The sequence below is a fragment of the Hemitrygon akajei genome, chromosome 13 (assembly GCF_048418815.1).
Source record: "Hemitrygon akajei chromosome 13, sHemAka1.3, whole genome shotgun sequence".
NCBI classification, from domain to species: Eukaryota; Metazoa; Chordata; class Chondrichthyes; order Myliobatiformes; family Dasyatidae; genus Hemitrygon; species Hemitrygon akajei.
In genome coordinates this window covers 994-25,884 of record NC_133136.1, presented here as the reverse complement: position 1 = coordinate 25,884, position 24,891 = coordinate 994, and the positions used below count along the sequence as shown (strand labels likewise).

The following is a 24,891-nucleotide window of genomic DNA, read 5'->3' as shown; positions in this document are numbered from 1 at the left end:
TTTACCAACATTGTACTCTATCTGCCAGACCCTTGCCCACTCACTTAACCTATCTATATCTCTCTGCAGACTCTCTATATCTTTCCATATATTTGCTTTTCCACTCATTTGAGTACTATCAGGAAACTTAAGATAAACTACACTCGGTCCCCTCTTCCAGATCACTAATGTATGTCATGAACAGTTGTGGGCCCAGCACCGACCCCTATGGCACACCGCTCACCACTGATTGCCAACTAGAGTAACACCATGAATCCCTCTCTATTAAACAACTCTCTATTTTCTATTAGTTGATCAATCCTCTATCAATGTTAATACATCACCCCCAACACTATGCATACTTATCTTATGGATAAGTCTTTTATGTGGCACCTTATTGAATGCCTTCTGGAAATCCAAGTAAATAACGTTCAACTGTTCCCCTCTATCCATTGCCCTCGTTATATCCTCAAAGAACTCCAGTAATTTTGTCAAACAGGACCTGCCTTTGCTTAATCTATGCTGCTTCTGCCTGATGGATCCATTTCTTTCCAGATGCCTCACTAGCATTTTCCCAACTACAAATGTTAAACTAACTGGCCTATTGTTACCTGCTTTTTGCCTACATCCTTTTCTGAACAGTGGCATGACATTTGCTATCTTCCAATCCACCAGGACCTGCCCAGAGTCCAGAGAATTTTGGTAAATTATCACCAAAACCTCTACTATAACCACTGCCGTTTCTTTCAGTGCCCTGGGATGCAATCCAATAAGACCATGGGACTTATCTACAGTATCTTCAGGCCCACAAGTTTGCTCAGCTCTACCACTTTAGTGACAGCAATTGTATCAAGGTCCTCACCTCCCATCACATTCATAACCTCTCTCTTTAGCATGTTAGACATGTCCTCCACCGACACAAAATAGTCATTCAAAGCCTCAGCTATTTCCTTATTACCCAATATCAATTCCTCCTTCTCGTCTTCCAATTAGCCACCCTTTTCTGCTTTATATAAAAGCTTTTACTATCTATTTTTATATTTTATGCTAGTTCATTTTCATAATCTATCTTCCCTTTCTTTATTGCATGCTTAGTAGTTCATTGTTGCTTTTTATAGTTTTCTCAAATTTCGAGTTTCCCATTACTCTTGGCTACTTTGTAAACACGAGCTTTTAGTTTGGTGTCTTCTTTTATTTCCATCGTTGTCCAAGGCTGGCTCTCTCCACCCATACTGTTCTTGTTTTTAACTGGAATATACTTTTGTTGAGCACTATGAAAAATCTCTTTGAAAGTCTTCCACTGTTCCTCAACTGTCCCACCATATAGCCAAATCCTCCCTCATCCCAATGTAGTCTCCATTGTTTAGGCAAAATACACAGGTTTTCGATCAAACTACTGCGCCCTCCATTTGTAAGAGAAACTCAATCATACTGTGATCACCCTTTCCAAGAAGATCCCTAACTACAAGAGCACTAATTTTACCTGTCTCTTTGCACAGGACCAGATCTAAGATAGCATGTTCCCTTGTAAGTTCAGTGACATGCTGTTCAAGAAAGCCATCACAGTTGCATTGTATGAAGTCCTCCTCAAGACTGCCTCGACCAACTTGATTCACCAATCTATGTGCAAGTTAAAGTCCCCCATGATAACTGTTGTTCTATTCTTACATGTCTCAGATAACTCGCTGTTTATTGCTTGTCTCACGGTAAAGGCGGCCGATAGACAACTTTTATCAGTGATATTTTTCCCTTTACTATTTCTAATCTCTACCCAGATGGTTTCACCATTCTGCTCCTTTGACTTCCCTTGTCAGCCATGGTTGTACTATTTTGCCATTTGAGTATTTCTTTGTTTTTGGAAGACATCTATCCTGCACCTTCCTCATTTTTCCCAGAAACTCACACCATTTTTGCTCTGCTGTCATCCCTGCTAGTATCTCCTTCCAACTTACTTTTGCCAGTTCCTTTACTCCACTGAAATACTGCTATGTCAGACTTTACTTTCTCCCTATCAAATTTCAAGTTGAACACAGTCATATTGTAATCACTGCCTCCTAAGGGTTCTTTTACCTTGAGCTCCCTAATCACCTCTGGTTCATTACATAACACCTAATCCAATGTAACTTGTGGACCAAATTTTTACTACTGTTTGGGGTCTGTATATGACTCCATCTGGGTCTTTATATCCTTGCAGTTCCTTAGCTCCATTGACAACAATTTAACACCTTCTGACTCTATGTCACCTCTTTCTAATGATTTAATTCATTTTTTACCAAAGAGCAACACTGACCCCTTTGCCTTCTTGCCTATCCTTTTGATACAATATGTATACATTAACCTCCCAGCTTTAATCTTCTTTCAGCCATGATTCAGTGATGCCTACAGCATCATACCTGCCAAACTGTAACTGTGTTGCAAGTTCATCTACCTTATTCTGTATACTGTGTGCATTCAAATATTACACCTTCGGTCCTGTATTCACCCTTTTCTATTTTGTTCGTCTTTTACGTTGCATCTCATCCTGTTAACTGCAAATCTGCCCTGTCATCAGCCTCTCCTTGCTACAAGCCTCACTTCAAGTGTTAAAAGAGATTGTACAGTTGTTCCAGTTCCAGTTTATTGTCATTCAACCTGACATATGTAAACTGCCAAACAACCACGGTGCACAACATCATACACACAAGAGAGAGAGAGAGACACACACACACCACAGATAAATTAAGAAACAATAAGCTGCATTTATGATACAATTAAAATGCTATAGGCATCCTTAGTCTCGAGAGACCATGGATTTGCGCCTTGGAAAGTTTCCAGGGCGCAGGCCTGGGCAAGATTGTATGGGAGACCGGCAATTGCCCATGATGCAAATCTCCCCTCTCCACGCCACTGATGTTGTCCAAGGGAAGGGCAAGGACCGACACTGGTGTCGTTGCAGAGCAATGTCACACGCTGCCTTAGCTGAGGCTCGAACTAGTGACCTCCAGAACACTAGACCAACACCATAACCACTTGGCCACGCACCAGCAATGCTAAGTGCTGCAGGTAATCAGAGACCCGGCAGTGCCAGGGTAGCAACCTCTGGATTGCTGCCTGTGCCACACACCAGTCACAGTAAGAATAGGGTGACCTGGCAGACGTGTGGCTGAGGATATGGTGCAGAGGGGCAGGGGTTCCCATTTCTGGTTCATGGGGATCTCAGCTGGGGAAGGTATGATCTGTAAAAGGGGATGGGCTACACCTGAACTGAAGAGGGACCGATATCTATGCGGTCATGTTTGCTAGAGCTATGAGAGGGTTTAAAAAGCAAACACGAGAAAATCTGCAGATACTGGAAATTCAAGCAACACACACAAAATGCTGGTGGAACACAGCAGGCCAGGCAGCATCTATAGGGAGAAGCACTGTCAACGTTTCGGGCCGAGATGTCAACAGTGTTTCTCCCTATAGATGCTGACTGGCCTGCTGCGCTCCACCAGCATTTTGTGTGTGTTGCAGAGAGAGTTTAAACTAATTTGGCAGGGATGGGAACCGGAGTCAAAACACAAAAATACAACTGCAGGTGCTGTGGATCAAAGAATACGTACACAACGCTGGAAGAACTCAGCAGGTCAGGCAGCATCCGTGAGAAAAGAGTAGCCAATGGTTTGGGCCGAGACCCTTCATGAGGAATGGGGCCCATTCCTGATGAAGGGTCTCGGCCTGAAACGTTGGCTACTCTTTTCTCACGGATGCTGCCTGACCTGCTGAGTTCTTCCAGCGTTGTGTACGTATTCATGGGAACTGGAGTGATAGTCCTGAAGATGGGGCAGTTATACAAGTGGGGCAGTGTGTTGTGAGACTGTCAGGAAGGACAGAGAGATGATGGGGCAAAATTGCAGTCAGTAAGATGAACTGGAGTGTAACACAGGGACAAAATTGAAAAGGATGATGAATACAGGACTGATGGTGTTACATCTGAATGCATGTAGTATATGGAATAAGGTAGATGATCTTGTAGTTCAGTTAGAAATTGGCATGACTTATGTTCTCACTTTCTAGGACTCTTCACATCATGTTCTCTATATTTATTGTCATTATTATTTATTTAATTTTGTATTTGCTCATTTTGTTGTTTATTGCACAAATGTTGAATGCTGAATTGATGTGGTCTTTCACTATTCTATTATGGATTTACTGAGTATGCCCACAGGAAAATGAATCCCAGGTTTATATATGGTACTGTGAAACTTATTTCAAAGTTTAAACACACACTTGAATACAACTACACGGGTAAAGAGGGAATGGAGAATTATTCTTCATCTTTCTACTCAAATTCATTTGCACCAGGTAACACTGTTGCTTACATCAGCAGACATCAAAGGCGGCACAGTAGCGTAGAAATTAGTGCATTGCTTTACGGCACTTTACGGATCACTGATCGGCGTTTGCTTTCCTTCCACATTCCAAAGAAGTACAGTTAGGGCTAGTGAGCTGGTGCCGGAAGTGTAGCGACACAAGTCAACTGCCCAGCACAATACTTACTGATTTGAGATGACACAAATGACTCACCTCACTGTATGTTTCAAAGTTCATCTGACCAATGAAGTTAACCTTTACATCACTGGAATTGTTGACACATTGAAAGGAAGATTTACATATCAGTTCTGCACACTACCACCTCTTGCTCATCGTACTTAAACAAACTATAACTCTCTTCAACACCGGCTGGACTGAGACAAGGTGACTAACTAATGTGGAGATAAACACAGGCTGGACTGAGACTGGGTGACTGATTGGTGTGAAGATATGTGGTAATTGTATCGTTACTATTAATGAGACAGTTTTCTTCTGATTTCAGATATAATTACTCAAGCATAAATTGTAGAGTTACTGTGATGGGATTGAAATGCTCATCTCTGGGTCCTTGGCCCTTGGCCCAGAATGCTGAGTGCCAGTCCAGTGTCCCAAACGTGTTCTTGTCTTAACCATTTATAATTAGACACAATGTTTAGACACCAATGAACTTTATCACCTAAACTGATTACCTGCAACCAAACACCGCCAAGTGAGAAATGGATTAAATCTTCAAATGATTTTCAATAGCCAACAGCTTGGAAGCATTAAAAGTCAAAGCTGAAGATGAAAATAAGGCCACAGGTTTCAATTAGATCCCCCTGCATTCTTTTAAATTCCAGTGAGTACAGACCCAAAGCTGCCAAACGCTCCTCATATGTTAACCCCTTCATACCCAGAATCATCCTAGTGAACCTCCTCTGGACTCTCTCCAAGGATAACACACCCTTTCAGAGATAAGGGGCCAAAAACTGTTGACAATACTCCAAGTGCAGCTTGACTTGTGTCTTATAAAGGCTCAGCATTATCTCCTTGTTTTTATATTCTATTCCCCTTGAAATAAATGCCAACATTACAGCTGTCTTCTTTCCCTCAGACTCAACCTGTAAATTAACCTTCTGGGAGTCTTGCATGAGGACTTCCAAGTCCCTCTGCACCGCTGATGTTTGAGTCTTCGCCTCATTTAGATAATAGTCTGCACTATTGTTCCTTTTACCAAGAACAGGAAAACAGATTATTATCTGAACGGTGGCCAATTAGGAAAAGGGGAGGTGCAATGAAACCTGGGTGCCATTGTACACCAATCATTGAAGGTGGGCATGCAGGTACAGCAGGCGGTGAAAAAGGCAAATGGTATGTTGGCATTCATAGCAAAAGGATTTGAGGACAGGAGCAGGGAGGTTCTACTGCAGTTGTACAGGGCCTTGGTGAGACCGCACCTGGAGTATTGTGTGCAGTTTTGGTCCCCTAATCTGAAGAAAGACACTCTTGCCACAGAGGGAGTACAAAGAAAGTTCACCAGATTGATTCCTGGGACGGCAGGACTTTCATATGAAGAAAGACTGGATCGACTAGGCTTATACTCACTGGAATTTAGAAGATTGAGGGGGGATCTTATTGAAAAGTATAAAATTCTAAAGGGATTGGACAGGCTAGATGCAGGAAGATTGTTTCCGATGTTGGGGAAGTCCAGAACGAGGGGTCACAGTTTAAGGATAAAGGGGAAGCCTTTTAGGACTGAGATGAGGAAAAACTTCTTCACACAGAGAGTGGTGAATCTGTCAAATTCTCTGCCACAGGAAACGGTTGAGGCCAGTTCATTGGTTATATTTAAGAGGAAGTTAGATATGGCCCTTGTAGCTAAAGGGATCAGGGGGTATGGAGAGAAAGCAGGTACAGGGTTCTGAGTTGGATGATCAGCCATGATCGTACTGAATGGCGGTGCAGGCTCGAAGGGCCGAATGGCCTACTCCTGCACCTATTTTCTATGTTTCTAAAGTGCATTATCATACATTTCCCAACACTGTATTCCATCTGCCACTTTTTTGCCCACTCTTCCAATATGTCTAAGTCCTGCTGCAATCGCATTGCTTCCTCAGCACTACCTACCCCTCCACTTATTGCCATATCATCTTCAAACTTTGCCACAAAGCCATCAATTCCATTATCCAAATTATTCACAAGCAATGTGAAAAGTAGCGGTCCCAATACTGACCCCTGAGGAACACCACTAGGCACTGGCAGCAGGAAAGGCCCGTTTATTCCCACTCGCTGCCTCCTGCCTGTCAGCCATTCCTCTATCCATGCCAGTATCTTTCCTGTAACACCATAGGATTTTATCTTGTTAAACAGCTTCATGTGTGGCACCTTATCAAATGCCTTCTGAAAATCCAAGTCAATGACATCCACTGCCTCTCCTTTGTCCACCCTGCTTGTTATTTCTTCAAAGAACTCTAACAGATTAGTCAGGAAAGACTTCGCTTCACAGAAACCCTGCTGACTGACTTGTTTTATCATTAGTCTCAAAGTACTCCAAAATCTTATTTTTAATAATAGACTCCAACACTTTTCCAACCACTGAGGTTAGGCTAACTGGCGCATAATTTCCATTCTTCTGCCTTCCTCCCTTCTTAAAGAGTGGAGTGACATTTGCAATCTTCTAGTCCTCCAGGACCATGCCAGAATTTTTGAAAGATCATTACCAATGCGTTCGTTATCTCTTCAGCAACCTCTCTCTGGAATCTGGGATGTAGTCCATCTGGCCCAGTGACATATCCACCTTAAGACCCTTCAGTTTGCCTAGCAGTTTTTCCTTTGTAATAGCAATGGCACTCAGTCCTGCTCCCTGATACTCACAGACCTCTGGCACACTGCTAGTGTCTTCCACAGTGAAGAGTGATGCAAAGTACCCATTAAGTTCATCTGCCATTTCTTTGTCCCCCATTACTTCCTCACCAACATCACTTTCCAGTGGTTCAATATCAACTCTCATCTCCCTTTTACTCTTATATAATTGAAAGAACTTAATCAGGGCATTGAGTATAGGATTTGGGACATTCAGTTACTGCTGTACACATTGCTGGTGAGGCAGCATTCGGAGTATTGTGTACAGCTTTGGTCACCCTCTTATTGGCTAAATTGGAACAAGTGTAAAAAAGATTTATCAGGATGTTGACAGGCCTGGAAGACCATAGTTACAGGGAAAGACTGACCAGACTAGATCTTCATTCCTAGTCTTTAAATTATGACAGGCATCGATAAAATGGACAATAATATTCTTTTCCCAAGATAAGGGAGACCAAAACTAGGGATCATAGATTTAGGTTGAGAGGGGAAGGATTTAAGAAGAGTCTGAGGGTCAACTTTTTTTCACGCAAAGGGTGTTGAGGATATGGGACAGGCTACCAGGTGAAGTAGTTAGAAACACAGAAAACCTACAGCACAACACAGGCCCCTTGGCCCACAATACTGTGCCGAACATGTACTTAATTCAGAAATTTTCTAAGCTCCACGTTTCTTTTCTTCTTGACTAGATTTTCAACAGCTTCTGTACACCACAGTTCCTGTACCCTGCCATCCTTTCCTTGTCTCATTGGAACATGCCTATGCAGAACGCCACACAAATATCCCCTGAACATTTGCCACATTTCTGCTGTACATTTCCCTGAGAACATCTGTCCCCAATTTATGCTTGCAAATTCCTGCCTGATAGCTTCATATTTGCCATGATGAGGCCAAACTCAGGTTGGAGGAGCAACACCTCATATACCGTCTGGGTAGTCTCCAGCCCCTTGGTATGAAAATCGAATTCTCCAACTTCTGGTAATTCCCTCCTTCTCCCTTCCACCATCCCACTTTCACTCTGCCTCTTCTTCTAGCTACCTATCACTCCTCTCATGATTCTGCCTTCTTCTACTACCCATAGTGCTTTCCCCTTACATTCCTTATTCACCTTTCCTGCCTATCCCCTCCCTTCTTCCCCTCGCCCACCCCTTGATCATTCCTCTGAATGGTTTTTCACCTGGCACCTTCCACCCTCCCCCCACCTTCTTTATAGGGTCCCTGCCCCCTCCTTCTTCAGTCCTGATGAAGGGTCTCGGCCAGAAACATTGACTGCTCATTTCAACAGATGCCGCCCGACCTGCTGAGTTCATCCAGCTTTTGTACATGTTGAGCTTCATATTTCCTTTACTCCAATTAAACACTTTCCTAACTTGTCTGTTCCTATCCTTCACAAATGCTATGGTAAAGGAGATAGAACTGTGATCACCATCTCCAAAATGCTCTCCCACTGAGAGAGCTGACACCTGACCAGGCTCATTTCCCAATACCAGATCAAGTACAGCCTCTCCTCTTGTAGGCTTATCTACATATTCTGTCAAGAAACCTTCCTGGGAGGTCTCAAGATGGCGCTCATGGAGTAAACCGCTTCTAGGCTTTGCTCCAAACCTTTTACGTCTTTTTAACCTACAAACACCCCTTAAAGGATCTTCTTATACTTATTCTAAAGGGGTCTAAACATACAGAATTTTTCTTTTTAACTATTTGAATTATTCTCAACTTGCTGAAATGTCTAGAGCAAAAGAATCGAAACAGACGAAAGAACCGATAACTTTAGAAACAATTGTGAAGCTTATAGAAGACAAATTTGAAGAACTGGAGAGAAAAATAACTGTAAAGTTTTTTCGGTTTGATGAACGTTTGAAATTAGCTGAAGAAAAGCTCCAGACACTTTCATTGGAATCACAAAAACAACAAGCAAGTATTTTGGTTCTTGAAGAAGCCGCCCGCAAGAAAGATCGTATAATTGAAAAAATACAAGAAGAGCAAACTTCGACTTCTCAACAGATGGATCGTTATAAAGTTAAAATTACTGATTTGGAAAATCACTCTCGAAGACAAAATCTTCGATTAATTGGGATTCCGGAAAAATTTGAGAGCGGTGATCTTACCGTTTTCTTCTCTAAATTTCTAATGGATGTCTTGGGTCAAGAGGTACTGGACTCTCCCCCGGTAATCGATCGGGCACACCGTGTTTCCCGTTTTCGGTCTGATTCAAGTTTGAAACCACGACATGTAATTCTTCGGATCCATTACCCTCATACCAAAGAACGTTTGATTCGGGCGGCTCGAAAAAAGGGTATGATTTGCTATCAAGAGTTTAAATTTCGCATTCTGGAAGACTATAGCCCTGAAGTTTTAAGGGCTAGAATGGCTTTTAGATTGGTTATGTCGAAATTTCACCAGAAAGGCTGCAAGCAAGCGCTGTTATTTCCAGCACATTTGAGAGTCACTCTTGGGGACGGAACTTTTCGGCTGTTTAAATCTCCAACGGATGCTCAAAGTTTTCTGGAACAATGACATTCTATCGGGCTGACTAATGTAATTTAGCCTATAGATTTGGATCTGTTACAGAATGATGTTTGGGTTTTTTTTGGGTATGGTTTACATGTATTTCTTATATACGGTTAAAGCTTTTTTTTGCTCGGTTTATTTTGACTTTATTATTTTTCCATATTACTAATCTATTAGCGTTGAAAATAACTTATTAGGGTTTTTTTTCTCCTTTTTGCTTTTCTTTTTAAGCTGATATATGCTTTTTTATACTCTTAACATTTAAATATTAAGATTTAAAAAAAAAATGTTGTTTCTTCTTCCCGACAGACTTTAGTGCTTGGAACGTCGTATCTGTTTTGATGTGTTTGAAAGTTCTAAACTTTCATTTAAAATACCAATCCAGTATTAGTCATTTATGGGTTTTATCGTTTTAATTCTTTTTTAACCCTTTTGTTTATATACATTTATAATACTAATTTTATATTTTAACTTTTGTTATACCAACCCTCTCTTATAATGTGGGTTGTTTGTATTTTTTTTAACTTTGTTATGTCTGAGTTGCCGTCTTGAGACACAGGGGTAATTTTAGTATTAGATTGCTTGCTTGCCTCTTTTTGGCTTTTTTCCTGGGGTTCTGAGGGTGGAGGGAGGGGGATTTTTCTTTTTTCTTTTCTTTTTGCCTGCTTTCTGCCTAGTTTTATTTCATGGGCTTATATGAAACTACAAAAATGGTCGCAGTGCCGTGACTTCCGGTTTCTCCTTGAACTTACTTCCTTCTTCCGGGTTCATGAGTTCACTTTTTTTTCAAACTTATGTGTTAATTGTAATAAATATTGTCAATATGGATAGGACTATTAACTTTGTTTCTTGGAATACTAATGGTTTAAATCATCCGATCAAACGGAAAAAAACATTCAAAGTATTCCATAGAATGAATGCTAATGTTATTTTTGTACAAGAGACTCACGTAAGGAAGGTGGATAGTCAACGGTTGTTTAGGTTTTGGAAGGGCCAACAGTATCACTCAAATTCACAAGCCAAAGTAAGAGGTGTTTCTATTTTTATAGATTCATCAACTTCTTTTATACATCATGAAACAATTTCAGATCCGCAAGGTAGATTTTTGCTTATTACTGGTCTACTTTTTAATCAAAAAGTTGTTTTAGTTAATGTTTATGCTCCAAATACTGATTGTTCTGAATTTTTTAAATGTTTATTTACATCCTTTCCTAATTTGAATCAATACAGATTGATAATGGGTGGGGATTTTAACTGTTGTTTAAACCCTTTGATGGATAGATCCAAGCCCACCCAAACTCTTCCGAATAAATCGGCTTCTCTCATTAACTCTTTTATGATTGATTCAGCTATTTGTGAAATTTGGCATTTTTTACACCCTAACAACAAAGAATTTTCATACTTTTCCCATGTTTACCATAATTACTCAAGAATTGATTACTTTTTCATTGATCACCATTTACTTACAGATGTTATGGATTGTAAATATGGCTCTATTACCATATCTGATCATGCACCTTTGAAGTTATCTATTAAGATGACGGATTCATATATTAATACTAAAGGTTGGAGGTTTAATCCTGTTTTATTGCAGGATCCTGACTTTGTCAACTTTATTAAACAGCAAATTGATTTGTTTTTCTCAACAAATTTTACAGCAGAGATCTCTAGTGGAACTTTGTGGGATACTTTTAAGGCATATATTCGTGGACAGATTATTTCATATTCTGCTGGAGTTAGGAAATGAACTAATTCTAAAATATTAACACTAGTTGATAAAATCAAAGCAATTGACAAGATTTATTCAATGACCCCTAGCAAAGAACTTTATAAAGAAAGAGTGGAACTTCAAATGGAGCATAGCTTACTATTATCCTCCTCAATTGAAAGTCAGTTAATTAAATCACAAGCCCAATTCTCTATATATGGAGATAAGTCTGGTAAATTACTAGCTAACCAATTGAAAATTGTTTCGGATAAACGACAGATTACTAGGATTCGTAAACAAGATGGTACTTTGACGATCGATCACAAAGAGATAAATAAAGCCTTTCAAGATTTTTATAATTCCTTATATCAATCAGAATGTACTAAGGACTCTTCTATAATAAATGAATTTTTAAGGAAATTGAATATTCCAAAAGTAACTGTTGAGGATAGTGTATTTTTGGACACACCTATTACGGAGTCTAAAATAGAAAAGGCTATTTTTTCAATGAATTCGGGTAAAGCTTCTGGTCCAGATGGTTTTTCTACAGAATTTTTCAAATCTTTTTCTTCCATACTTTCTCCTTGGCTTTGTAAAATTTTTAAAGATGCATTAAGTATAGGTAAACTATACTTATGAAGCTTCTATTTCTTTAATTCTTAAAAAAGATAAAGACCCTACTGAATGCACATCCTATCGGCCTATATCCTTGTTGAATACGGATTTTAAGATTTTTAGTAAAATTCTGGCTATTAGATTAGAAAATATATTACCTCGAATTATTTCTGAAGATCAGACTGGATTTATTAAAAATCGCTATTCATCTTTTAATATTAGAAAATTAATTAATATTATTTATACCTCTTCATCTAAAATACCAGAATGTGTCATTTCTTTAGATGCCGAAAAAGCATTTGATAGAGTCGAATGGCCATATTTATTTAATACAATGCAACATTTTAATTTTAGTTCAAAATTTATTTCATGGATTAAATTAATATACCATAAACCCTTAGCTTCGGTTTTTACCAATAATCAAAGATCCCCTTTTTTTCAGCTATTTCGTGGTACAAGGCAAGGTTGTCCTTTAAGTCCTTTATTATTTGACATTGCTTTAGAACCCTTGGCTATAGCTATTCGTGAATCACCCAATATTTTTGGTATTACCCGTGGGGAGACAACGTATAAGGTATCATTATATGCGGATGACTTGTTATTATATATATCTGACCCTGAAAGATTTATTCCTGCTATTTCTTTGCTCGCTCAATTTAGTAATTTTTCTGGTTATAAATTGAATTTTAACAAGAGTGAACTATTTCCATTAAATATGCATGTTCCAATTTATAATCATGTACCATATAGAATTGTTACAGATTATTTTACTTATTTAGGTATTAAAATTACTAAAAAACATAAAGATTTATTTAAAATTAATTTTCTACCTCTAATCGATCAAATTAAGCAACTGGTTAATAGGTGGTCTCCATTATCTTTGTCTTTGGTAGGCAGAGTTAATGCCATCAAGATGATGATACTACCTAAATTTTTATATTTATTTCAAGCATTACCAATTTTTATTCCTAAATCATTTTTTGATATGGTTGACTCTAAAATATCTTCTTATTTGTGGCAGAACAAAAATCCTAGACTAGGCAAAAAATATTTACAGAAGCCTAAGAAGGAGGGCGGCTTGGCTCTACCAAACTTAAGATTTTACTATTGGGCAGTTAATATACGGTATTTAATATTCTGGACACAAGAATTGACTACAGCTGCTTGCCCACAATGGGTAAATTTGGAATGTAAATCTGTGCAGGATTTTTCACTGATCTCAATCTTAGGATCTTCACTTCCTTTTTCATTATTCAAAATGAATAAACAGATAACTAATCCTATAGTCAAGTATAAATTACGAATTTGGTTTCAATTTCGTAAATTTTTTGGCTTGAATAAGTTTATGCTGTCATGTCCTATAATATCTAACTACTTTTTTTGGCCTTCATCTATAGATCAAGCTTTTCTTTTATGGAAAACAAAAGGTATAACATGTTTTCGTGATCTGTTTTTGGATGATAACATTATGTCCTTTGAACAGCTATCTAATTTACCTAAAACCCATTTTTTTAGATATTTGCAAGTCAGAAATTTTCTGTATAATGAATTAAAGTCTTTTTCGAAAGAATGTCCATTGGACATTACAGAAAAAATTTTAGCCCTCAATCCTTGTCAAAAGGGTTTAGTAGCTATCATTTATAATATGATTATGCGTGTACAGCCAGATGTATCAGGAAAAATTAAGAAGGAATGGCAAGAAGAATTGCATTGTCCTATATCTACTGAGGAATGGGAAAATTTTTTATCATTGGTAAATTCGTCCTCTATTTGTGCTAAACATGCCCTAATACAATTTAAGGTTGTACATAGAGCTCACATGTCTAAAGATAAACTTGCTCGATTTTATTCTTATGTTAATTCAACCTGTGACAGATGTCATTCTGATGTTGCTTCACTGACTCATATGTTTTGGTCTTGTCCTTGTTTACAAAATTATTGGAAAGATATTTTTAATATTACCTCAAGAGTTTTAAATATCAATCTCCAACCGCATCCTTTTACTGCAATTTTTGGTTTACCAATGATAGATAATAATCGTCTATCCCAGGGGTGGGCAAACTTTTTGACTTGTGGGCCACAAAGGGTTCTAAAATTTGACAGGGGGGCCGGACCAGGAACAGATGGACGGAGTGTTTTGGTAATACACTTCATAAGAGAAAATAAAATATCATGGGATATGTAGAAAACATGTGCTTTAATTTCACTTGAAAATGAACAAATGCATGACAACAAAATATCTGTCTTTGAAGTCCCATGGTATTTAGCTATTTATTGAAATGACTTTTAAAACACTGAAAATTAAATGAATAAAATACAGCTTTTTTAAATAGTAACAGTTATTATTTTAAAGCACTGAAAATTCTGTTATCCTTCAAGATATTATCATCATCACTCTCCTCCTGTCTTTATTTCAGTCCTGCTCCTTCTTATTCAATTGTCCCCGTGCCAAAACTCAACAACGACCAGCAGAAGGACAGAACAGTGACAGCGCGCCAGTATGCGGAGCGCGTTATTTGATCTGGAGCGCATTTTTTATTTTGAGAACGTACGTGCACCTGCGCACTACTCATGTGCATCACTTAACAGAAATGACATGTAACATGTAAGGCTTATTGAAAAAAATATTTTCAAATGCATTTTTTACATAACACAACGAAGAAACTTATTTTTAATTTCAGTGGGAACAGTGTTGTTGGTCTCCCTTTTTAGCCAGCGCATCAAAGTCTGGATTTAGTTTTGTTGTGGCGATTCTCAGAATGGATCTGAGGTGTTAACAAGGTTTATTAATATAATTTCATCAAGATCTGCGGGCCGGATTAAAAAGCTTAACGGGCCGCATATGGCCCGCGGGCCGTAGTTTGCCCATGCCTGGTCTATCTGCTTCATCTCAACGAATGATTGCATTTGTTACATTAATGGCTAGGAGATCTATTTTACTGAATTGGAAAGAAATTAACCCACCAACTGTATTTCAGTGGTTTTCTCAAACTATTTCTTGTCTGAGTTTAGAAAAAATTAGAAATGTGGTTTTTGATTCTTCAGTTAGATTTGAGGAAACTTGGAGACCATTTATTCAACATTTTCATATGAGTTAAATGGTCTGATCCTAAACCTTACTGTTATTATCCTTAATTATTTGGATGGAGGTTCGGAGTTATTGGCACTACTGTATGTATTTAACATTATGCAATTGCCCATGTTGGTTAGTTTTTTTTAAAGTTTTCTTTTAGTTTTTGTTGGGGTTTTTTTTTCTTTTTTTCGACTCTTTTACATTAATACTATGAGTTTGGGAGGCATTATATATTGATTATTACATATCTGATTGTTTATTTAAACTATTAATTATGTACTCTCAAACGTTTTGTATTCATATTTCACTAATGTTTTTCTTAAAATTAATAAAAAGATTTAAAAAGAAAAAGAAAGAAACCTTCCTGAACACACCTAACAAACTCCACCCCATCTAAACCCCTTGCTCTAGGGAGATCCCAATCAATATTTGGGAAATTAAAATCTCCCACCATGACAACCCTGTTATTATCATCACACCTTTCCAGAATCTGTCTCCCTATCTGCTCCTTGGTGTCCCTGTTACTATTGGGTGGTCCATAATAAATACCCTGTAGGATTATTAACTCCTTCCTGTTTCTAACGTCCACCCACAAAGACTCCGTAGACAATCCCACCAGGACTTCCTCCTTATCTGCAGCCATGATCTCCCCAGTAGCCTTAGCAAAACTCCCTGCCAGGATATCGGTCCCCCTCTGATTCAAGTGAAACCCATCCTTTTTGTACAGGTCTGCCTTCCACAAAAGAGGTCCCAATGATCCAGAAATTTGAATCCCTGCCCCTGCTCCAATCCCTCAGCCATGCATTTATCCTCCACCTCATTCCATTCCTATACTCACTGTCACGTGGCACAGGCAGTAGTCCCGAGAATACTACCTTTGCGGTCCTGCTTCTCAACTTCCTTCCTAACTCCCTGTAGTCTGTTTTCAGGACGTCCTCCCTTTTCCTACCCATGTCGTTGGTACCAATATGTACCACAAGCACTGGCTGTTCACCTTCCCACTTCAGGATATCGTGGATGTGATCAGAAACATCCCGGATCCTGGCACCTGGGAGGCAAACTACCATATGTGTTTCTTTCCTGCATCCACAGACTGCCAACACAGATGCCTTGTGCAGGAAGGCACAGAGGCGACTGTACTTCCTAAGAAGGTTGGCGTCATTCAATGTCTGTGGTGAGATGCTGAAGATGTTCTATAGGTCAGTTGTGGAGAGCGCCCTCTTCTTTGTGGTGGCGTGTTGGGGAGGAAGCATTAAGAAGAGGGACGCCTCACGTCTTAATAAGCTGGTAAGGAAGGCGGGCTCTGTCGTGGGCAAAGTACTGGAGAGTTTAACATCGGTAGCTGAGCGAAGGGCGTTGAGTAGGCTACGGTCAATTATGGATAACTCTGAACATCCTCTACATAGCACCATCCAGAGACAGAGAAGCAGTTTCAGCGACAGGTTACTATCGATGCAATGCTCCTCAGACAGGATGAAGAGGTCAATACTCCCCAATGCCATTAGGCTTTACAATTCTACCGCCAGGACTTAAGAACTTTTTAAAAGCTATTATTAATGCTTTTGAGATAGTGATTTAGATGCATATCATATTTTTTTTACTGAGCTAAGTATTGTATGTAATTAGTTTTTGCTACAACAAGTGTATGGGACATTGGAAAAAAGTTGGAATTTCCCCATGGGGATGAATAAAGTATCTATCTATCTATCTATCTATCTATCTATCAGAATCACCTATCTGACCCCCTAACTATAGAGTCCCCTATCACTGCTGCCATCCTCTTCCTTTCCCTACTCTTTTGAGCCACAGGGCCAGACTCTGTGCCACAGACACAGCCACTGTTGCTTCCCCCAGGTAGGCTGTCTCCTCCAACAGTACTCAAACAGGAGTACTTATTGTCAAGGGGGACAGCCACAGGGACACTCTCTAGTTTCTGATTCTTCCTCTTCCCTCTCCTAATTGTTACCTACATCTGTCTCCCAAGGCCCCGGTGTGACTACCTATCTCCTCTCTATCACCTCCTCACTCTCCCTGATCAAACAAAGGTCATCGGGCTGCATCTCCAGTTCTCTAACGTGGTCCCTAAGGAGCACACCTGGTACAGATGTGGCTGTCTAGGAGGCTGGGAGTGTCCTAGACTTCCGACATCTGACAATCAGTACAGAACACTAGCCTCACAGACATACTTCCTATTTCTATTCCTCACAGGTAACTTACCTCACCTTGACCTGTTATCGCCGAAGCCTGAATGAGCCAACGCCCTACCACTCTGTTGCAGTAGGCACGCGAGTATCATTTAGGAAGCACTTGGATAAGTTGATGGAGGCGTGGAGCAGAATTCAGGAAACTTGGACCACCTGGGCACAGTGTTCAGCATGGACTCATAGCGCAGAATGGCCTGTATCCAGGCTGTATTGCTCTGACACTATTTACAAAACACCAATTAGGCCACATTTGGAGAACGGCATGCAATTTCAGTCACTGTACAATGAGAAGGATGAGATTGGACAGAAGAGAGATTCACCTGCATGTTAGCTAGATTGGAGGGTTTTAAGTTATGGTGAAAGATTGGATAGACTGGGCTTGTTTTCATTGGAATGACAGAGGCTAAGAGAGGACCTGACAGAAGTACATGAGATAGCTAGACTATCTTTTCACAAGGGGCCTAGGTTTAAGGAGAGAGGAAGGAGTTTTTAAAAAGGGTTTGAGGACTAAATTTTGTTTTTTCACAGAAACACACTGCCAACAGAGATGGTACAATCAGAAAGAAAGTCCGTATGTTTAAGAGGTACTTAGACAGATAATTAACAAGGTAAGGCAGAGAAGGATGTGGTCCTAATGTAGACAAATGGGATGAGTGTAGATGAGCAGAAAGGTGCGGGGAAATGTCTGATTCTGTGTTGTACAACTATGACAAAACACTGAGAAATTTGTCAACTGTAGAGATTGAAATAGAGTTAAGATTTAAGACCAATAACCTTCCTGAAATAATAGTTAAAAATGCAGCAAACATACTTGTACAGGCTTAGAACAGAAAATTAGGTAGGCCGACTACACTCCAATCACAAGCATGTCCTCAGATGGAGCACTGTGCATGGTTCTGACTCTCACATTTCAGCAAGCAACTGAGGCTCTAGGAGGGAGCTACAAGGGATGTTGCCAGACCAGGATAGATACAAGAAACACTGACCAGGCTGGGCTTACCTTCGTTGGGTAAACTTAATTGAGATGTAGAAGGGGCCAGAACTGGGTAAAGGGAAAACCGTCCTTTCAAAGAGGTCAATAGCTAGAGGACAGAGTTCAAAGTTCAAAGTAAATTTTATTATCAAAATACATATATGTCACCATATACAACCCTGAGATTAATTTTCCTGTGGGCATACTCAGCAAATCTATAAGAAAATAATAACCATAACAGGATCAATGAAAGATCAACCAGAGTGCAGAAGACAACAAACTCTGCAATTTAAATATAAACAAAGAGCAATAAATAATGAGAACATGAGATAATGTGATAAAGAGCCCTAAAAGTGAGATCATTGGCTGTGGGGACATTTTAGTGATGGGGCATGTGAGTGTAGTTATCCCCTTTGTTCAAGAGCCTGATGCTTGAGGGGTAGTAACAGTTCTTGAACCTGGTGGTGTGGGTCCTGAGGCTCTTGTATCTCCTACATGATGCAGCAAAAAGAGGGCATGGCGTGGTTAGCGTTTCTTGTAGTTGTGCTCAATGGTTGGGAAGGTTTTACCTGTGATGTACTGTGCCGAATCCACTACCTTTTGTACTATTTTCCAGTCAAAGGAATTGGTGTTTCCATACCAGTGAAATCTGTAATGTTCAGATGCACAGAAGAGTGACTGGAAAGGTAGCCAGTATGACTGAATGATGCTCTCCTATGCCATACATTTTTTCTATTAATTCTATAAAGTTGAATTGATTAGACCAGCCCATTTATTAAAGGGGATATCAGATTTAAAGGGCATTTGGACTTTTGCTAATTTCCTCACTTTTTCCACCGGTTTATTGGTGAGACTGACGGTGGAGGAACCATGTAGCCTCAGTTGTAGCACAGACTAGGCATCATGCCATAGGGCCACCTGTTGCAGCTGCCCAGGAAGGGTGATGCAGGACGTGGCACAGCGTGGCATCCATGTTGAATCAGGGCAGGTAACTCCCATCAGTGCTGCCCTCCAGTGTTTGTTTGGAGGAAGTCAAGCTGGATTGTGTTTGTGCGACTACTGCAGGCTTGTTCTTGATGACAACATCCATGCACCATCAATCTACAGAACATGTCACTCAGGGGCGGACTGTAGTATGTTTATTTTGCGAGACTGTATATTTACTACTACCTTATATGTGTTATATATGTCTTACGCTGTGCATGACTACTGGTACTATGTTTTGCATCTTGGCTCTGAAGAAACACGTTTTATTCATGGGCATTCATGTATGCTTGAAGTTCAAGTTCAATTATCAAATTAAACTTGAACTTTAGAGGAGAGAACAGTTTGTGTCTCAGGTCTAGAAGCACATATAAGAACTTTTCCTAATTCTGGAGGAAGGTCATTGATCCAAACCCAAACCTCTAGCATTCATTTTTCATTTTGGGTTACACTGTTGTGTGTGTTTTCACACTGCTTAACACATTTAACATATAACAGTATTACAAGTGATGTTGATGGACTGCAGTAGCTGTAAGAAAAAAACCAGAGATAAAGATTGCTTACCATCTTCATTCCTGTGAGAAAGGGCTCTGAGGTAGAGTTGGCAGCACCTGCAGAAGGGGGTGTTGGTGGCACCTTCTCACGAATCCCGAATGTTGTCAGAAGACAGGCAGTCACTGCCGGTACTATGTAGACTCCCAGCTGCAAAGGAAGACGTTGAGAAATTTCTCACCTGGAACATGACTGCATGCACTCCAAATTAAAATGTTCAAGGAAATAACTATCTGAATATCCTTACCAGCATGGGCATTGAAGACGGTTCCTTCATCAATAAAGGAGAAAGGATGTTGGCAAACAGAATACCCAATGGATTGGCTAGATTGCCGGGAAGAAACCAAAATCCAGTTGTCACATTGCCAGATAATTGTACAAGATAGTTACTACCTCAAGTCAATTTATTCTTCATTATTAGCAGAAAGTTTATGTTTGGAGATTTTATCCACTAAATCAAACATTAATCTAACTAAATCAATGACTTATTCCCATGAAAGAGAAATAAAAGCCACTTAAAAGGTAAATTATTCATTTAAAAACAGTTTTTCTTGTGGAATACATTTGCATAGAAGCACCATTCAGTGAGAGACATTGCTAATACTCACGAATCACAAGCTCTCAGTCTCACACACTGTGCAAGGTCAATAGGAAACTCCATTTACTTTATGCAGTTGTAATTCTGACCAAAGATTCAAGAAAGCCAACCTTTGGTCAGAACCATAACTGCAAAGGTTAGGGCACCACAGTAGTATAGCAGTTAGTGCAACCTATTACAGATCAGGGCATTGAAGTTCAGAATTGACCTCATTCAATTCTGAGTTCAACTTGTGGAATTTAAGGTAGAGACTGACAGGTTCTTGATTGGACACAACATCAAAGGTTACAGGGAGAAGGCTGGGGAGGGGAGAAAAGGATCAGCCAAGGGCAGGAATGGATTCTCAATATTCCTGGATTTCAGTGCTTTAAAAGGGATAGAGGGAGGGGAAGGAGAGGAGGGATGGCATTACTGGTCAGGGATACTATTACAGCTGCAGAAAGGGTGGGTAATGTAGCAGGATCCTCTTTTGAGTCAGTATGGGTGGAAGTCAGGAATAGAAAGGGAGCAGTTACTCTACTGGGGGTATTCTATAGGCCCCCTGGTAGCAGCAGAGATACCGAGGAGCAGATTGGGAGGCAGATTTTGGAAAGGTGCAAAAATAACAGGGTTGTTATCATGGGTGACTTTAACTTCCCTAATATTGATTGGCACTTGATTAGTTCCAAGGGTTTAGATGGGGCAGAGTTTGTTAAGTGTGTCCAGGATGGATTCCTGTCACAGTATGTTGACAGGCCGACTAGGGGGAATGCCATACTAGATCTAGTATTAGGTAACGAACCAGGTCAGGTCACAGATCTGTCAGTGGGTGAGCATCTGGGGGACAGTGATCACCACTCCCTGACCTTTAGCATTATCATGGAAAAGGATAGAATCAGAGAGGACAGGAAAATTTTTAATTGGGGAAGGGCAAATTATGAGGCTATAAGGCTAGAACTTGCGGGTGTGAATTGGGATGATGTTTTTGCAGGGAAATGTACTATGGACATGTGGTCGATGTTTAGGGATATCCTGCAGGATGTTAGGGATAAATTTGTCCCGGTGAGGAAGATAAAGAATGGTAGGGTGAAGGAACCATGGGTAACAAGTGAAGTGGAAAATCTAGTCAGGTGGAAGAAGGCAGCATACATGAGGTTTAGGAAGCAAGGATCAGATGGGTCTATTGAATATAGGGTAGCAAGAAAGGAGCTTAAGAAGGGGCTGAGAAGAGCAAGAAGGGGGCATGAGAAGGCCTTGGCGAGTAGAACCCCAAGGCATTCTTCAATTATGTGAAGAACAAAAGGATGACAGGAGTGAAGGCAGGACAGATTAGAGATAAAAGTGGGAAGATGTGCCTGGAGGCTGTGGAAGTCAGCGAGGTCCTCAATGAATACTTCTCTTCGGTATTCACCACTGAGAGGGAGCTTGATGACGGTGAGGACAATATGAGTGAGGTTAATATTCTGGAGCATGTTGATATTAAGGGAGAGGAGTGTTGGAGTTGTTAAAATACATTAGGATGGATAAGTTCCCGGGGCCTGACAGAATATTCCCCAGGCTGCACCACAAGGCGAGGGAAGAGATTGCTGAACCTCTGGCTAAGATCTTTATGTCCTTGTTGTCCACGGGAATGGTACCGGAGGATTGGAGGGAGGCAAATGTTGTCCCCTTGTTCAAAAAAGGTAGTAGGGATAGTCCAGGTAATTATAGACCAGTGAGACTTACGTCTGTGGTGGGAAAGCTGTTGGAAAAGATTCTTAGAGATAGGATCTATGGGCATTTAGAGAATCATGGTCTGATCAGGGACAGTCAGCATGGCTTTGTGAAGGGCAGGTCGTGCCTAACAAGCCTGATAAGAGTTCTTTGAGGAGGTGACCAGGCATATAGATGAGGGTAGTGCAGTGGATGTGATCTACATGGATTTTAGTAAGGCATTTGACAAGGTTCCACAAGGTAGGCTTATTCAGAAAGTCAGAAGGCATGGGATCCAGGGAAGTTTGGCCAGGTGGATTCAGAATTGGCTTGCCTGCAGAGGGCAGAGGGTTGTGGTAGAGGGAGTACATTGGGATTGGAGGGTTGTGACTAGTGGTCCCACAAGGATCTGTTCTGGGACCTCAACTTTTTGTGATTTCTATTAACAACCTGGATGTGGGGGTAGAAGGGTGGGTTTGCAAGTTTGCAGATGACACAAAGGTTGGTGGTGTTGTAGGTAGTGTAGAGGATTGTCGAAGATTGCAGAGACATTGATAGGATGAAGAAGTGAGCTGAGAAGTGGCAGATGCAGTTCAACTCGGAGAAGTGTGAGGTGGTACACTTTGGAAGGACAAACTCCAAGGCAAAGTACAAAGTAAATGGCAGGACACTTGGTAGTGTGGAGGAGCAGAGGGATCTGGGTGTACATGTCCACAGATCCCTGAAAGTTGCCTCACAGGTAGATAGGGTAGTTAAGAAAGCTTATGGGGTGTGCACTTTCATAAGTCGAGGGATACAGTTTAAGAGACGCGATATAATGATGCAGCTCTAAAAACTCTAGTTAGGCCACACTTGGAGTACTGTGTCCAGTTCTGATCACCTCACTATAGGAAGGATGTGGAAGCATTGGAAAGGGTACAGAGGAGATTTACCAGAATGCTGCCTGGTTTAGAGAGTATGGATTATGATCAGAGATTAAGGGAGCTAGGGCTTTACTCTTTGGAGAGGAGGAGGATGAGAGGAGACATGATAGAGGTGTACAAGATATTAAGAGGAATAGACAGAGTGGACAGCCAGCGCCTCTTCCCCAGGGCACCACTGCTCAGTACAAGAGGACATGGCTTTAAGGTAAGGGGAGGGAAGTTCAAGGGGGATATTAGAGGAAAGCTTTTGACTCAGAGAGTGGTTGGTGCATGGAATGCACTGCCTGAGTCAGTGGTGGAGGCAGATACACTAGTGAAGTTTAAGAGACTACTAGATAGGTATATGGAGGAATTTAAGGTGGGGGGTTATATGGGAGGCAGGGTTTGAGGGTCGGCACAACATTGTGGGCCGAAGGGCCTGTAATGTGCTGTACTATTCTATGTTCTATGATTGAATGGCGGAGCAGACTCAATGGGCAAATGGCCTAATTCTGCTCCTATGTCTTATGGTCATCTGCAAGGAGTCCGTATGTCCTCCCTGTGGAATGTCTGGGTTTTCTTCCAGTGTCCAGTTTGCTCCCACATTCCAAAGGCATATAGGTTAGTAGGGTAATGGGTCATTATAAATTACCCTGTGATGAGATTAGGGTTAAATTAGGGGTTGCCGGTGGCTCAGCTTGAAGGGCCAGAAGGGCCTGTTCTGTTTCTCTAAATAAGTCAAATTCTACTCAGAGGCTGAAAGCAAGAAAAAAGTTGGAGAAGTTGGCTGGCAAGGCAAGTTTGTAATTCTTACACCCCTGATACCATTAGAAAATGCTCAGACATAATCACTGGGTTTTCGAAGCTTTGACAACCTCCTTGCTCTTAGTTACCACAATCAAACAAAGGATCAGAGTGGCTGCTATCACACACTAAGGTAATGGAACTGGAAGCTGTTTGGCTAATCAATGCCCTCAGTGGAACATAGAATGCGAACCACCAGTGTTTTTTTATTTGTTGAAAGCTGGATTGGTACTCAACTCCAACAGACCTGGCTATGGGAGGAGGAGGGCTAGCAATGGTGCGAGCAACCCCATCCACTAAAAACCCAAAACTAGAGGAAAAAACAACAGAAGCGCCAAAGACATCATCCCTGGGGAGGGAAAGATACACCAAGAAAATGGGCTACACCTGAAGATAACTTGAAAAACTGGCCCATGTCTGAGGACTCTGGCGAACTGCTGTCCACAACAGCGGCCTATGCTCCAGCAGAGGTGATGGGCTTAAGTCAGTATGTATCGGTATTCACTTTAATGCAAGCTACTTACCCATCGATGAAATCATGTTTGCTGTAGCTCTTTGTTGCTCTGGAAACCAAAGAGCTGCCAACTTTGTTGGAGCAAAAAGAACGAGAGGCTGTGCAAATGCACCGAAAGTCTGACCTAGCATCAGGAGTGGAAATTTCCAGCTGTCTTTGGGTACGAAGAACGCAACACTCAACAATTGCACTACACAGCCAGCCAGGTTCAGCCAGGAGCTCAGGATCAACTACAATGTAGAAGATTAGAAAGGGTTATTCAACTATTAATGCAGGTTCATCAACTGTTTTTATGTCCATATATGGTGGATTCTGGTTAATGGGGCCACCGGTTAATCGGGGTAGCTGCTTATTTGGGATAAGAACAAAAACTAAATCAAGGAAATCGCTGGGATTCCCTTTGTTTATTTGGGACACTTTGCTGCTTAATTGGGACAGAAGATTGCTGCTGAACAGTTTCTAAGTAGCGTCAGTTGTGTGTGTCTGTGTTCAAAATGCAGCGATCTTTGTCACTGATCGCTGGCAAGAAATAAACAATAAGACAATTCAGAGTTGTTTTGCTCATCGTGGTTCAAGCATTCAGGCTTGGAGATGCCTGAAACAGCTGGAAGTGAAAAAGAAAGAACT

The 24,891-nt window shown here is 40.6% G+C and overlaps 1 protein-coding gene across 1 annotated transcript in view; it reads right to left on the bottom strand.

Annotated features, from left to right (window-relative positions):
* LOC140738133 (solute carrier family 49 member A3-like) overlaps positions 1–24,494 on the bottom strand; it is a gene marked incomplete at its 5' end in the record, with an annotated part of 56,430 nt that extends 31,936 nt beyond the window's left edge. The window contains 3 exons of the mRNA XM_073065281.1: positions 19,788–19,925; positions 20,023–20,099; positions 24,275–24,494. Coding sequence (XP_072921382.1) covers positions 19,788–19,925; positions 20,023–20,099; positions 24,275–24,494 — 435 coding nt within the window. The remainder of the gene's footprint in view (positions 1–19,787; positions 19,926–20,022; positions 20,100–24,274) is intronic.
* Positions 24,495–24,891: the final 397 nt, after the last annotated feature.